At 37.8% G+C, this 15,643-nt stretch overlaps 1 protein-coding gene across 9 annotated transcripts in view; it reads left to right on the top strand.

Annotated features, from left to right (window-relative positions):
- Nucleotides 1-14,972, top strand: part of LOC131694198 (ras-related protein Rap-2a-like) — a 140,367-nt gene extending 125,395 nt beyond the window's left edge. For 3 of the 9 annotated variants that reach the window (XM_058982685.1, XM_058982684.1, XM_058982686.1), the window contains 2 exons: nt 11,920-13,747; nt 14,238-14,972. In XM_058982685.1, coding sequence (XP_058838668.1) covers nt 13,355-13,747; nt 14,238-14,567 — 723 coding nt within the window. In that variant the 5' untranslated portion in view covers nt 11,920-13,354 and the 3' untranslated portion in view covers nt 14,568-14,972. The remainder of the gene's footprint in view (nt 1-11,919; nt 13,748-14,237) is intronic. The other 6 variants (XM_058982690.1, XM_058982692.1, XM_058982691.1 and 3 more) reach the window with 5 other exon arrangements.
- The last annotated feature ends 671 nt before the right edge of the window (nt 14,973-15,643 follow it).

Raw genomic sequence — 15,643 nt, 5'->3', positions numbered from 1 at the left:
ATCTTTAAATGACGGTTCTGTTAGTTGATATAGTTTGTACAAAACAGTGTATAACCAAATTCTGAACAAGTATCATAATAAAAACTAAATATGTCCATGGAACAACAGCAGAAAATCAACCAAACATTAGGATATAACGCCATGTCGTGTTTTTGAAAATACAAATAGTTTCATGAAAACGAGATTCACTACTCATAATTTGAACAACTTGGTCGCGATTTTTGTAAATTATTCAATTCACAAAATCGTGATTTATTTTGCATTAATTTATGAAGAGATTCTTTTAGTATATGTAAGTGAGGTGAATTTTATCAGATATTTCAAGAAAGATTGTTCCGATAGTTCTGAATAAATATGTGCATAACTAATGAAGAATATAACTTGACCTTATCTTTGTCATTATCTCACATGTTTAGTTCTAAACTAAGACGTGCGAAAAAGGGTCCCAATATGCTCTACTGCCATAATAGGCACATTACCGTTGAAAGAATATTAGAATAAGTTACAGCTTATGCACCATTTGTGAACAGTGCAATATTGAACGAGTTGAACGTGCAACGTGCCTGAAAGGCGCAAATTAATTATTTTCAAAATTTGTGAAAAAGGTTTGACTACTTTAACGAATTACTATGATAATTTTGAGATGTTTTTCGCGATATTGTTTTAAGACAACATAGCACATTTAAGGGTTAACTTTAAGGTGACCGTCACTAGATTTCTCGGAACCAGCCCATCAAATATGCTGCGAGATTAATTGCGGCTCATCGATCCAAACTTGTAATATAAATCTAATGATATCTCACTTACAAAAGTGAAAACAGATTAACCCTAGGAGGCACTCAAATAAGGCTTCACAACATGAGACAGTAACGCCCTCCTGCAATTGCTTTCAACACGATGCAATATAGTTAAAGTGATGTAGACACATTGCAAACAAATCCTTCCGAGAAAAAAAAAAACGAGAGTACGGAAAATGTGGATTGCTATGAAGGATAGTTCAAACAAAGCATCGTGATTGCCTTTGCGGACGTAGACAACCGTCGTATTACAGGAAATCGAAGAAAAAGATGAACAAAATGTGGGACGCGTGTTTCAATAGAATATGGTGAACCAATACTTGTAACTCGTACTACTGCGTCTTAGTAATTTAATTAGTCCCAATGCAACACTTTCTTGTCAGCTTTTAAGAGCAAATAAATCAGGTCATATTGTGCCAACTGCGACATTTCCGGAACACTTTGCACTTCGGATTGGCAATTTGATCCCGAGCAAGAAATAATTTAATAAAAAAATGAATGCAAATGATAAAACATGTCAAGAATTTGGTTTAATAGATACTACTTTGAAATCTATCATCAACCTTCAGACATTCGCTCTGGTGTACTGAGCGCACGTTGCTCAGAAAATCAAGCGGATTCATCTTTACCCACTAGCGGCTGCTAGTTCAGTGAGTTAATTACGCAACTTCCGGAGGGCTAATTAAAACAAAGCCATCTTCTAAAGAACGTGAAGATTAATGTAAAAATCCATATCCGTAACGGGTTTAGTTTTTCCCACCAAATGCTTAGGTTAGAAATGAGCAAACGGATTCAGTTCTAAAAACGAATCGTATCTGATTCTTTCACAAAAAATCTTTTGATCGATTCACTCGCTCATTTAGGAATATTGAAGAACTGTTCTGTTTGAATTCAATTTAGAGTATATTATCGGTGTCGTATTTTTTAGTTCGATCGTCCATTGCCGCCTAGAATTGTCGAACAAAATCCGGACAGTGTAATACACAAGAGTGCCACCCTTCTAGATCTATCTGCACTTTTAAAATAAAGTACACCCAAAACAATTTCCCAATGCAAAAAAGGCATTACATCCTTTCGTGCATATTCCGAATTAGAATCATGCCTTCTTCGCATTGTAGACCAAGCATAGCTACGGCATTATACCAACACAACTTGATTCATGATGAAATAAATTGTTTGAGAATACACGCTACCATATTAACTGCCCGCATGTAAAAGTATTGGTTGGTTTTGCTTGCTGAGACTGCCAAAAAGGTGGTGTATTCTATACATGAATACCTCTGTGGTGTTTGTAAGTTACGCGCAATTCCAACCACACTAAACGCGTGAACAGTTTACGAGAGTGTGTGATATACGCGTTGTTATTTTCCCATAGCATGGCTTTTGCAGTAAAATCATCACTCTCTCATTCTATGCTTCAGAGAAGAGTGGAAGAAAATGATTTGTGCTCAAATTGATTTGCGATGATCGTTGACCAGGGCTATTGCGCGCTGGATTCGCATGCTCGGGAAATAATAAAAACTGAAATGAGTAACTGCCACTTGAGATATCTGACGTTTAAAATACGCACACCAAGATCTCTCATTTTTATACTACCGCCCTCCCCTTAAGCCCACAAGCGGTTTGTTTTCCTCCCAATTCGCAGTGCAAATGATTTGTTTTCCTCCCAATTTAAACGTCAAAACGACACAATACTAACGCAGCGGGATAAGGCTCTGCTGCTCAAAAGTGCAAAACCATGACATCTATTCCCTTATAGTTTATGATATGTACTTTAAACTTAGATACTTTTACTGCGATATGATATCACCTAAAAGTACTGTTGATATGAGGAATGCCAGAAATGAATGGCGGACGGCTTCCATCAGACAAATGTTGAATTAACTTGTTAGCCCAATGTTCCCATATACGTAACTTTCTCCTGCGTATAGTGCGCTTAAATAATCATTAATCATTATTAACATTTATGAACTTATCTAGTGGCTAGAACTCGCATATCGCTGGTAAATTTATGGTTGAGAGAACGCCGAAAGCTCAACATATTATCAACACATAATCATCACCCACACCCCACCAATTTGATGATGCTATAAACTGTTCTCTCCAATATGCAGCATGTGATCAGTAGAAAGGCGAAAAGGAAACAGGTCGTTGAGCGTGTATTAGTATTTTCAGAGCGCACATGTATCCGAGTGGAGATGTCCTTTACATGCGTATTAGTGCGGAGTCATTTTAATACTAATACTCCGATATCGTTAAATTCACTAATACATTCCCAACTGTGGGTTTGTGTAAGTTTCTGTGGTGTAATCGCATTTATGCATTTTTGTCCCAGACCAATATCGCTTTATATGCATTATACCAGTTACAATGCAAAATTCTCATTAGTATCATGCTTATTCGCATGTAATTCATACGGTTCGCGTTTTGGGTGTACCCATTAATACGTCGAAAACTACGCATTTTCAATAAAAGTGGAATAACCCAATAAATGGGTAAAGAGTTTGTACCCATGAATGAGTACAGACCTTGTACGTCAACTCGGGTATGTTTTACCCATTATTTCTCGCAGAATTGTTACAACAAAATGCGTAAAAATACCCATTCATGAAAATCGCGCCAGAATGAAAGATACTGTCAATAGAATTATTTCTAAATATAAAAAAAAAACATAAAATAACATTCATTTCACATTATTGTCTCCTTATAAAAGTATAGGAATCTAGATAGAGATCCTATTCCACAACTCCTTAACAAATTAAAACCGCCAACTAGATATATTTTTTATCCTCAGTAGTCTAAACGGCCGTTGTTTTCGGAGCATTGCCGAAATGTTCCGTTTCTGCCACGGACTCCGATGCAGGCCGATAATTTGCAGGTTCCGCTACGATCCTTAATTTGCAGGTTTTGATGCAGGATTTTTCACCCATTGTTAAGATCAATATACCCATTGACATTACCTCATCGAGCAGTTGTGAAATGGATAAAAAGTACTCATTGTTTGAAACAAAAAAATACCCATTTTTTGACAGCTCGAATAACTTACGGAAATGGGCAATTTGAATACATAAAATGGGTAAAGTTTTTTTTACCGCGTGAGTCTGCGGCATAACCGGACGAGTGTAAAGTAACTTTGTTATTTATGCTTTCGGAAACGACGTCGCCCAGACATACAGTTTTATTTGTGTCTGATCCAGATTTCAGAGAATTTGTCCAGATTTATCCAGAAAAATTGAAAAATAAAATAAGTTACAAGAATGTGTCGCTGATGTTTAAACAACTTTTTAAGATTGGCGGGAAACTCAACATACCGGAGTTTCTTCGCTGAAAGTAGACAAGAATTTTGCCGAATATTAACCCTCTAGTTCCCAACACCGCCTCTAGGCGGTCTCTATAAAAATCTAAATAAAACTACTAAAACATGATTGTATGTTGTCATCCGCACTAGCATTTCTTCCCAACGCTCACACCCTTCATACACACACATTATTTTAATATTCGTAGCTTTCTGTCAAAGGCATTTGAAGCTCAAAGTTGAAAATTCGAGGAAAAAAGTGGAAAAAAACTATTTTGTGTTTAGTGGTAATCTTCATTAAACAAATTTTAACTGTTTTTGGAAATTTCAGTAACTAAAAAAATATTTTTGAGTAGCCTGTTACTAGCATTTCACTGTAGATGTGAATTGGTTTAGTGGAATAATTCGGAAGTTTAGGTTTTTTGGTAAAATACTTTGCCCGCCTAGAGGCGGTGTTGGGCCCCTGAGCGAAATTTTTTTTCAGTCTTTAGTGATTACTTATCGTACCGAAACTAGTATTATGTGCAATTTTATCTGAAAAAACTTATGTTTTAAAAACTTTGGGTGAATGTTGCAGTTAGAATATGGATATTCTTATCATTTAATAATATTTAGGGGAGTCTGGGACTAGTTGGCTGAATCTTTTTTTCTCCTTTAGTATTAGACATATGGCGCTGTCTCTAGTTCTGCACTTCAAGTACTGTTTAATCCATTCTCCAATGTGTTTATGTTGCATTAAATTCTGTTTCGTACACGTTGTAAGTGATATTGAGTTTTCGAGCGTATTAGAGTGAAGAGCCTACTTTAGTCGTATTATGAAGGGTGCCTCACAATTTCATTAATTACTCGGAATACAATTGATGCAATGCGTATGAATTGGCATCAATATCTTTGCTTTCTTCTTATGAACCATTATGATATCAAAAATCGCCATTTGAACCAATACGTTGAACAAAGATGGTTAACGCCGCTCTAACCAACGGTTTTACATGGTTATGACGAAAATAGGCTCATTACCCTAGGTAACGTTTTTAAATTTCAGCATTTTTGTTATTTAGGACGAGTTCAAAGCTATTCCACGAATGACTAGATTTTTCGATAGCGCGCGAAAATAACTTTCCTTGGCCGTATATGTAATATACGTTACCTCAAGTAAAATTTGTTTTTTTTGTTTGTTTACTTCGGAATTTCTTAAAATTAAAAAAAATCGAAAATTTAGCTTTTGAATACAAATTGTGCGCCGAAATTAAAATTCAGGAGCATTGAGGCTGAAAAATAATAACAAGTATCATTGATTTGCAGTCTGCCACGGACCAGGTGTTCGCTCTTCGTCAAGTACTGCAGAAATGCTGCGAGTACAATGTGCCCACACATCATTTGTTCATCGACTTCAAAGCCGCATACGACACTATCGATCGAGAGATGGAAGATTATGCACGAGTGCGGATTCCCGGACAAACTGACGCAATTAGTGAAGGCGACGATGGATCGGGTGATGTGCGTAGTACGTGTCTCAGGGACGCTCTCGAGTCCCTTCGAATCACGCAGAGGGTTACGGCAAGGTGATGGTCTCTCGTGTCTGTTATTCAACATCGCGCTGGAAGGTGTAATAAGAAGAGCAGGGATCGACACGAGTGGTACGATTTTCACAAAGTCCGTTCAGCTATTTGGCTTCGCCGATGACGTTGATATTATTGCACAAAACTTTGAGAAGATGGAGGAAGCCTACATCAGACTGAAAAGAGAAGCCAAGCGCGTCGGACTTGCCATCAACACGTCGAAGACAAAGAACATGATAGGAAGAGGTTCACGAGAAGAGAATGAGAACCGCCCGCTTCGAGTTTGCATCGGTGGCGACGAAATCGAGGTGGTTGAAGAGTTCGTGTACTTGGGCTCACTGGTGACCGCCGACAATGATACCAGCAGAGAGATTCGTAGACGCATCGTGGCAGGGAATCGTGCTTACTTTGGCCTCCGCAAGACACTTCGGTCGAACAGAGTTCACCGTCGTACGAAGTTGACCATCTACAAGACGCTGATTAGACCGGTAGTTCTCTACGGGCACGAGATCTGGACCATGCTCGTGGAGGACCAACACGCACTTGGTGTCTTCGAACGGAAAGTGCTGCGTACCATCTACGGTGGAGTGCAGATGGAAGACGGCACATGGAGACGGCGAATGAACCATGAGTTGCATCAGCTGTTAGGGGAGCCGCCCATCTGTCATACCGCGAAAATCGGACGACTACGGTGGGCCGGGCACGTAGCCAGAATGTCGGACAATAGCCCGGTGAAAACGGTTCTCAATTGCAATCCGACCGGTACAAGAAGACGTTGCGCGCAGCGAGCACGATGGATCGACCAGGTGGAAGACGATTTGCGGACCCTTCGCAGACTGCGTGGCTGGCGACGCGCGGCCATGGACCGAGTGGAATGGATGAATCTTTTGTATACGGCACAGGCCACTTCGGCCTTAATCTGTTAATAAATAAAAAAAAATTGCAGTTTTAATCAAAAACATCTCACGCGATACATACTTTATCATCAAAAGTAGCCAGGTGGCATCATTGTGCGTATAGTCGTAAACTGGCGAGATTTTCGCGTCACATATTTAAAATTCTGTAATGCAGACAATAGTCCGCTCTTTTATGCAACGCATTCACTTTCACACGATCTTCTTAAATTAAAAACATAAAACATGATAAGTGAAACCATCGCCAGCAGACCCTGGTCTCCCCTACTATAAATTAGAAGTCAATAATTAAACAACCAAAGCACTAGAGAAATACTCCTTACAGCTTAGGTATTTTGCGTTCTGATGGAGTCCAAAATATAAGAAACCATCTTATTCGCTTATGTTGAAGTAAGGAGAAGAAAGAAAAGTTTTTGTTTTTTATTCGCCCAGGTGCCCAACACCGCCTCTAGGCGGTTTACTTATTTTAAGGCCTTAATGAAAAATTCATTACTTCCAAGAATTTTCAACATTATTTTCGTTTTTCTCATCACGAGGCCCGCCTCCAAAAGTTTTTTCAAGCCAAAAAAAAAATTTGGGCACTAGAGGGTTAATCAGAAGTTCCAGCAATCCAAGGTGTTTAAAGCTATCTTTCCGGCATTCGCGCTAGGCCACTGATAGCGGTAAGCTTGAAGCTAGTTGGTACCGCCACACGGTATTATCTTTGATTTTAGTCCGGTCTAAGACGTTAGTACCTGTCATTGCAGAAATGGCTGCATCCTGAAGCCAAATGAAAACATTGTAAAGGGCCGTCGTATTCCTCTTGCATACATCTCATTAATTTGAATCAACTTTTCGACCTTTATGAGCAATATTATGGCCAATGTTGCACACAAACCAAATGAGGGCAAGTAAGTAAGTTTACTTATGGCTATCAAAATAAGTGAAGCTGTTTAATTTGCCACAATTTTTTAGTTAGTTTAACAAGAGGAAAAGAAAAGAATATATAAACCCAATTTGTACCCTTTTCTAGTTATATCTTCTCACACAGAACACAATAAGCAAGTGGAAGTTTTCTTATATTTTTACTGCTTTTGAAAGAGTCCAAACTAAGATTAAATAAAAGAGTGTAAATGAAGCCATACCATACAACCTAAGCACAGACAAACAGACCTAACAGCTCGAAGAAAATTCAAAAAAAAAATCGTCGCCCACGGCACGGCTTACATATACTAGGCTAGCTCGTTAAAGTGTAAACATTTGACGAGCGCGCGTCATGGAAATCGTCGGCGAAAACAATTACATTAAATTCATTTATTGTTTGCTGCTAACGAATGATCGACACCTGATAAATCACAAGGAAGCTATGCCGATGTTCAATACCTTTGCTGTGAACAGAAAATTACGGTGGGATATGTTTTCTATGGCATGCAGCTAAATTCCCGATTTACGCTAATAATCATATAGATGCACTGATTATCCACTGTGTCTAGTGTAATTATGGCGTAATTTACGTCAAGAATCCATTTCACACTATTTTTTCCACCATAAGAGCTCAAATATTGTCAATTAACAACTTTCGAGAAATTCGATTGTTTATCTCAACGATTTCTCTGACGTCACCGAAAACTGTCAATTCGCGGAGTAGCAAGCCTCGTTTCTGTGAGCCGTGGCCCACGGTATACTAACGACATCTGTTGAACACATTGCACAAATTGTGATTCTGGCAACCATGGGACATTTTTTTTCAACCGAAGTACTGGCAACAATGCCCACACCGCTTGTTAACTACACCGAGCAAAAAGCATCTGAGAATTTCATAAGTCTCGGCATATGAACCAGCTTTTTGACGATGCCATTAAACGATTTAGAATGTCATAGGCAGGCTTATGAATTCATTTATCTTTATTTATGCACTCCATAGACGTACAAATAATGTATTTCATAAAACAGTCCTATGACAGAATTACCGATTATTGCGTAAAAAGAAAGTACAACAACGAATCTTAGTAAACCCTGGCACAATGTAGGCGAAGACATTTTGGTCTTACATTCAACAACAAAAAACAACATCTTAAAACATTTTTGCAGATATATGGTAAAGTTCATACTGTTATACTATATTTAATTGAATGAGTCAAACAGATTATTGAATTAATATTTATTCGTATTCCAACCAGTACGATTCGCATCAGTTGCATTCTCAGCAGTCAAAAAAGTTTTTCGATTATTTACAACTCTGACACCAATGTTACATTTTGAGTTGTGTTCTTAATGCATCACAACAATCATTTCTCTTTTTATAACTACTAAATGTGGCTTTTCCATAATTTTTCAAATAATTTAATTGACTAGTCTAGTGGTTTTCAATAGAGACGGTCGGGTTTCAATTTTTTCGAACCCGACCCGAACCCGAGCGCATGAAAATTTAAAAACCCGAACCCGACCCGAGCCCGAAATTATAAAATTTGAAAAACTCGAACCCGACCCGACCCCGAACATTTTAAAACTTAAAAACCCGAACCCGACCCGAAACCGAAAATTTAAAATTTGAGAAACCCGATCCGAATCCAACTTGCTAATACGGAGAATCAACCAAAGATCTCGAAGATTTTTAATTCTAGGCACCCGAGCTGGACCCTTGACTCATCTAAGAATAGTAGAATCACTCGAATCTGAAGTAGCACCGTACGCATTGAGTTATATCTGCATTTGGAAAAAACAAATCACTACCGAGTAGAATCCGTATTTATATTTACTATTATTGAACGTCAAATTTGTAACGTGCTGAGAAACTTGATAAATCATTGATATCTTAACCGGAAATTAAGTTAAATCGACGGCCAACTCATGGGGAAACAGAAAGCTTAATGGTCACAATTTCCAACAACCTTGCCCGTCGTAATTAACCAAAATTTCTGATTTTTTATCAGAAACCATTCCTGCAAGGCAGTTTCGTATAGTTTATTACATGTATTAAATTAAGCTATGGCAATTGGCAATTCATATTCGACAGTTTACATGACGTCACGGTTGGAACGGTCAAACCTGTATCGAAGGGTATCAATCATTTTCTGACGTTACTTTATGCTTCAGATTATACGGTATGCGCGCCTATAGAGATGCTTCGACATCTCCAATGGAGCTCTCGGAACGACTCCAAACTTAAAAATCCGTTAATGGCTTCAACAGAACACACAAAATTTTTGCGATCATTTTGTTAAGTTCGTGGAAATTCATGTATTTTCATGAAGGAATCCGGATCATGCAACAGCTCAGCCCGGGAACAATCTGACAGAAAGTGCTTGTATCATATATGTACCACTAATTTGATAATGATGCTATTATCTCATCACCATATGAGTGTCATGAACAACGAAACCTGGCGGAAGTGAAGCTAGGTTTAGGTCTGATGGAACAAAGACAGTTTCTAGAAAATAAATTTGGCCTAAACTATCTGCTTTTAAAAAAATAATGTGCCCTTTTTAAATTTGAGCCGCCATAATGACACCAAAGTACCACCAAATTTATGAGTCCAAATCCTTATTTTTCCGTTACAGTTTATTGCAAGAATTGCAAGAAATCTTTATCATAAACCAATTTGATTATAAAACTTCCGTGAAGGCAGGTACAACCTATTTGTTTCATTTGACCAATTTAACAGTGCTTGCTTAAAGTTTGTTTGGGGTACAAATGTACCCCACAAAACCGTTAGCGTTAGTGTTTTGTCATGTGTACATAATTCAAAAAAAAAAAATTATATATATATTTTTTAAAAGCAAAATATCGATACATTGTAAGCGAGAAACTTGTGTAAAATTGTATAAGTATCAACTCTGCTGAATAATAGTATCTGTTATTTGGTATAACAAAGCACTATAGCAAAGCAACTAGAAAATGCGTTTGGATCGGTATCGTAATTTTTGCTTTTGCGGATGAAAGAGTCAAAACACATTCGTGAATATGATTTGTATATACTATGCAAGACGCATCATTCGAATCGTTATCTTCTGCAGCCCAGGCTCTGGAACATACTTACTTTATATACACGTACAATGCACCGGCTCTACCTATTCCTTCGATGCCTTCCTGTTTCATCTCTGTTACTGCATATTGCTGTATTTTTAACGTTTGTATTGGCGTTTGGTTTTAAAAAAGCATCGGAATAAATATACTTTTTGACCGGTTTTTGAAAAAAAATGTTCGAAAGGAAATTTAATAAGCTTTACAACGTCGTATAAATGGTCAAAATCGATTTGAAACTACCGGAGTTATAGCAACATGAAGAAAAAAAGAGAATTTTGACGTATTTTAAAGACTTGTTCTATACAAAATGTAATATTACCTAATTAAATAGCCAAAACACGAATATTTTTAAACAGGTTACTTTACGAATGATTTTAGAATAAAACTATCCAATTTAATTATAAATTTAGTAAAAATTAAACATACTAGAGCGATTTTCGTTCTGGGGTACGAATGTACCCCACAAAACCGTTTACGTAGAGAAAAAGTCGCCGCGGCCTAAGTATCGGTTTTAAAGTACTTGTCGAAATTTATATTCCATTATAGAAAGTTGTACCGATATTTTCCGATAAATTCCTGTAGACTTGGTTTATTACTAATTATCATGAAAAATAATACGCAAAGAGATTTTAGATGTGAAACACGTATTGTTGAATGATCTTTCATGAATGTTCGTTTAAAAAATTAAATAATTCAGGCAGTTTGCGAATCTGAAGAGACGGAATTTTATGCAAGAATGAAAAAATACAATATTTGAGCACCAGAAAATACGACGAATTCTAGCGATTCAGAGGTGCTAACATTTGGTACGGTTATATGTGTCATCCATTCGTATTACGAAGTATAATTCACTACTACAAATAAGACTGCGTTTTGTGTATAGACGCAAACAGTGTTATGAAATGGTTGGGTTGTTTTGTTCAAAACCCGAACCCGACCCGACCCCGATAATTTGTAATTTGAAAAACCCGAACCCGACCCGAGCCCGAAAGTCCAAAATTTCATAAACCCGGACCCGACCCGAACCCGAGAATTTCAAATTTGAAAACCCGGAACCCGACCCGAACCCGAGAAGCTTAAATTTACAGAACCCGAACCGAAACCCGTCGGGTTCAGGTCGGGTCCGGGTTTCGGGTCCAAAAACCCGAATCCGACCATCTCTAGTTTTCAACCGGGGATGAATTATGCAGGGTAAATTTTAGCATGTTATCTCAACATTCCCGCCAAATTTTTGTCTATATATGATATTGTTTCAGTGAGTCAAGAATTAGGATGCTGACTAACAGCGTTTATGAACCGATTTGTTATCAAAAATATAATATTCATTCATTTGTTTTTTTTGTTTTCAGATACAGGTAGAAAATTAGAACTATGAACTCTGACTACACAAAGTACTTGGCAACTGGTAGTGAATGAGGCGATCCACATGATATTGGTTCCGATCTGCAAATGGATGAGGTACGATAGGAGGTTATAGTCGAGTTCATATATCTGGAACATTAATGATATGCGGTAACGACGTGAGTCGCGAGGTAAAAAGACATGTTGCGCCTGTTAAACAGGACTTTCTACAATTTATATAGTCATCTTAAGTCCCGTAGCCTACGGACGCCCACAAAACTTGCTATGCAGAACTCGTTGATACTCTTCGTAGCTCTATATGGCAATTAGACGTGGTCTTGGAAGGAGACAGATTATCAAGGACTCGGTGCGTTTGGGAAAAAAAATTCTTCAATAGTTCAATGCTCGGCAGCACAGCGAATAGTGGCAAAGACGTATGAACCACAAGCTGTACCAAGTGTATAAATATGCTGACATCGGAAGGCTGATAAAGCATGACACAGTGAATTGAGCATACAGTGCGAATGCCGAAAAAAGACCAGCTAAAATTATGCTGATGATGCTAGAAAACAAAATTAGTCCAATAAAACGATATATTTTAAAGCAATCGTTATTGCAGCTTTACTTGTTTGTTTTAACTGATAATATCATCACAATAATTCTCAGTCATCAAACAACGTAGAGAACTTGAAAGACCCGCACCGAAACTTACTCTGCAGTCTTGGTTGTTTGACCACGTTGATGATAATGATGGTATTTTGTAATGATATCCTGATAAATGAATAACAAAATATGGAATTTTTCCATGTATGCGGATTCAATATGTTTCTAGCAGGCTTGGTCTTATTCAATCTAATTGGCAAAAGATTTGGAAGAAAACCAAATACAACGAAAACTCATTATTCTACGTGCATAGCCACTACAACTCACAACAAGTTCTTCGGATAAGTGAAATTTAATATCTTCCACTCCACCGCTGAATGAGCTAATGAGTTAATCACCGTGTCTTTTTTACGATAGCTGCCTTGCTGGTGCTAACAACGCACCTTAAAAAACAAGTCTATTCTGCGTTATTTTCTGTTTTGTCACCAATGAATTAGATATTTTATCTCCATTATATAAATTGGATCGAAAAAATTATTCTCATGCTTTCTGAGAAGACGGAAAATAGCATTGCTCATCTAATCCGGATGATATGGACATCGAATCATTCCCTGCTCGCGTGAGTGAGTGAGAATGACAATGTCTGATTCGAAAGTTATTGAATTGAATAATAGCCACTGTTGCATACATTGACAGTCGTCATACTAATAAACTGTTTGTCTTTATGTAACCTTGCAGTGCATCTATAACATCTGTCAACAGAAGCCGTTCCAATCAGAACCAAATTTTAATCAGTTAGAAGCGAAATAAAAAATCGCAAAAATTGCTCTCACACAAATAATGCCCGGAACCTGCCACAGGCTCCGAGTCCCGTCGTTGGCTAGCAACAAGTCGGCCAAAGGGGCCAACGAATGCGAACCGGTGACACCGAAGAAGGAATGCCACCGGGTGACGATGATGGGCGCGGCCCGGGTCGGCAAGTCCTCTATCATTTCGCAGTTTTTGTACGAAAAGTACCTCTCACGGTACAAACAAACGATAGAGGAAATGCACCGAGGAGAGTACGAGCTGCCGGACGGGTCCTGTCTGACCTTGGACATACTGGACACTTCCGGTTCGTACCAGTTTCCGGCAATGAGAGCTCTATCCATCAATACGAGCGGTGCGTTCATTTTGGTGTACGCCGTGGATGACGAGGAAACGTGGCACGAGGTCGAGCGATTGAGAGAACAGGTACATTTTTGGCAAGTAGCACCCAAAGAACACAAGTTTGCAAAACATTGGATTCTTCTCTTATCCAACAATAAAAAATCTATGAAAACTTTTCTGAAATTACCCTTTTTTTATTTTTTTTTTCAATTATCGGAGTTGTTTAGAAGTTTTTGTTTACCAATTTGGCAATTCGTGCACTAAAAGTAAAAATTGAATTAATTTTATTGATATTCATCCAGTAATCTGAACTGAATATTTAAAAAAAAGGTTTTGTGTGTTTAAATAACGGCCTAGTAAGGCACTGCACCTGTTTTGTTGCAAAGCCTTGAACTGTAAAACATTTTACTACAAATGTTCATCGACAGTTAACATTTTTTGTTTAATTTTTAAGATTGAAATTTTTTTGACTTTTCCTACGATTTTTATAATATAGAGGATATCGGGGAAAATTTTTTATATGTAAACCATTATAATCAATGGATGTGTTCTAAAATTACTGTTCCTTTTTCAGATCGTTGAGGCCCGAGGTTTGTTCGTTCCCATTGTGGTTGTTGGCAATAAGTGCGACGTCCTGGAAGAGGAACGTAAAATTTCTCTAAGAGCTGCTCAAGCAAAGGCAACACTGGAATGGGGCTGCGGTTATGCTGAATGCTCAGCCAAGAACAACGATGGAATACTGACCGTTTTCAAGCAACTACTGCGCCAAGCGAACATCGAGTACAATCTTAGTCCAGCGGTTCGACGGAGACGGAAATCGCTTCCAAGTTACACCAACCAAACCCACAAAGGAGTAAATTCGGCGAAGTTGTACTTGAAACGACATTCCTGCTCGGTTCAGTAGACTGTTGGAACACATCCATTATGGGATGTTTGGGATGGAATGCGTAGGAGAGTCGTTCTAAAGAATGCACAATAAACTGAAGTGATTTTAGCTGGAACCAAACCATACGACGATAGCTCAGATAACCGACGACAGGATGAAACACTTTTGGACTTGAATATTCGTATCTTCCCCGTGGATGTTGAGAACAATTGGAGTTTGTTATTTTTAATTTTGTAAACTCGTTTTCCATGTTGGATCCATTGTCAACTTGAATGAAATTTGATGGATGTATATGATGATTATTATTTTTATTCAATGTTTGTAGGAAAATTTTCGATATTACCCTGTGACAGTAATGATGAAAACCAATATGATACAGTAATTTGAAACACATTGAGATACATGAAATTTTTACGAAGATTATACACCAATACTTATATAAAAATGTTATATTCATAAAAAAGGTTATCATGAATCATTGAAAGAAAAACCCGTAAATTGTACAGTTGCCCATTAACAATGATGATGTCCAATGGTATTATGAATCGTGGAAAAACTAAAACATTTGAACAACATGCCTGGAATCTATTATATATTCTGACGCATTTTTGAGGATGGTGTATGTATTGTACTTAGCCGACTTGTGTTCGATTCCCAACCACAGTACATACATAGCCTGTATAATCATGAATCATGGATAAAACATCCCATCGGAGATAGATGAACAAAAAAGAACAATTCAAGAAAATTCAAGATATAGCTTGCAGAATTGCACAAAATCATGACTATCACTTTTTCTTCAAAATGTACGCAAAGCTTCGGTCACAAATCAAAATGATCGTCTTTTTCAGGTTGAGAGAAATTGAGCAACCGAAACTGAGCATAGTGAGTGCCAACAACAGTGACGAGGGAGAGTGAGGAAAAAAATTGAAGAGACGCAGACAGCCGATAATGATAATTTCTCGTTCCTTTTCGTCTACCACGCAAATTCAACAAGCGTAGTTTTTATTCACTAAATAATCACCATATACGATTCAATCACTAGCCAGTGTTTATTGACCCTTCGTACTTGCCTTAAATTCGATCGAAATCAG

The sequence above is a fragment of the Topomyia yanbarensis genome, chromosome 3 (assembly GCF_030247195.1).
Source record: "Topomyia yanbarensis strain Yona2022 chromosome 3, ASM3024719v1, whole genome shotgun sequence".
NCBI lineage: Eukaryota > Metazoa > Arthropoda > Insecta > Diptera > Culicidae > Topomyia > Topomyia yanbarensis.
This window is presented reverse-complemented; position numbering and strand designations above follow the sequence as displayed.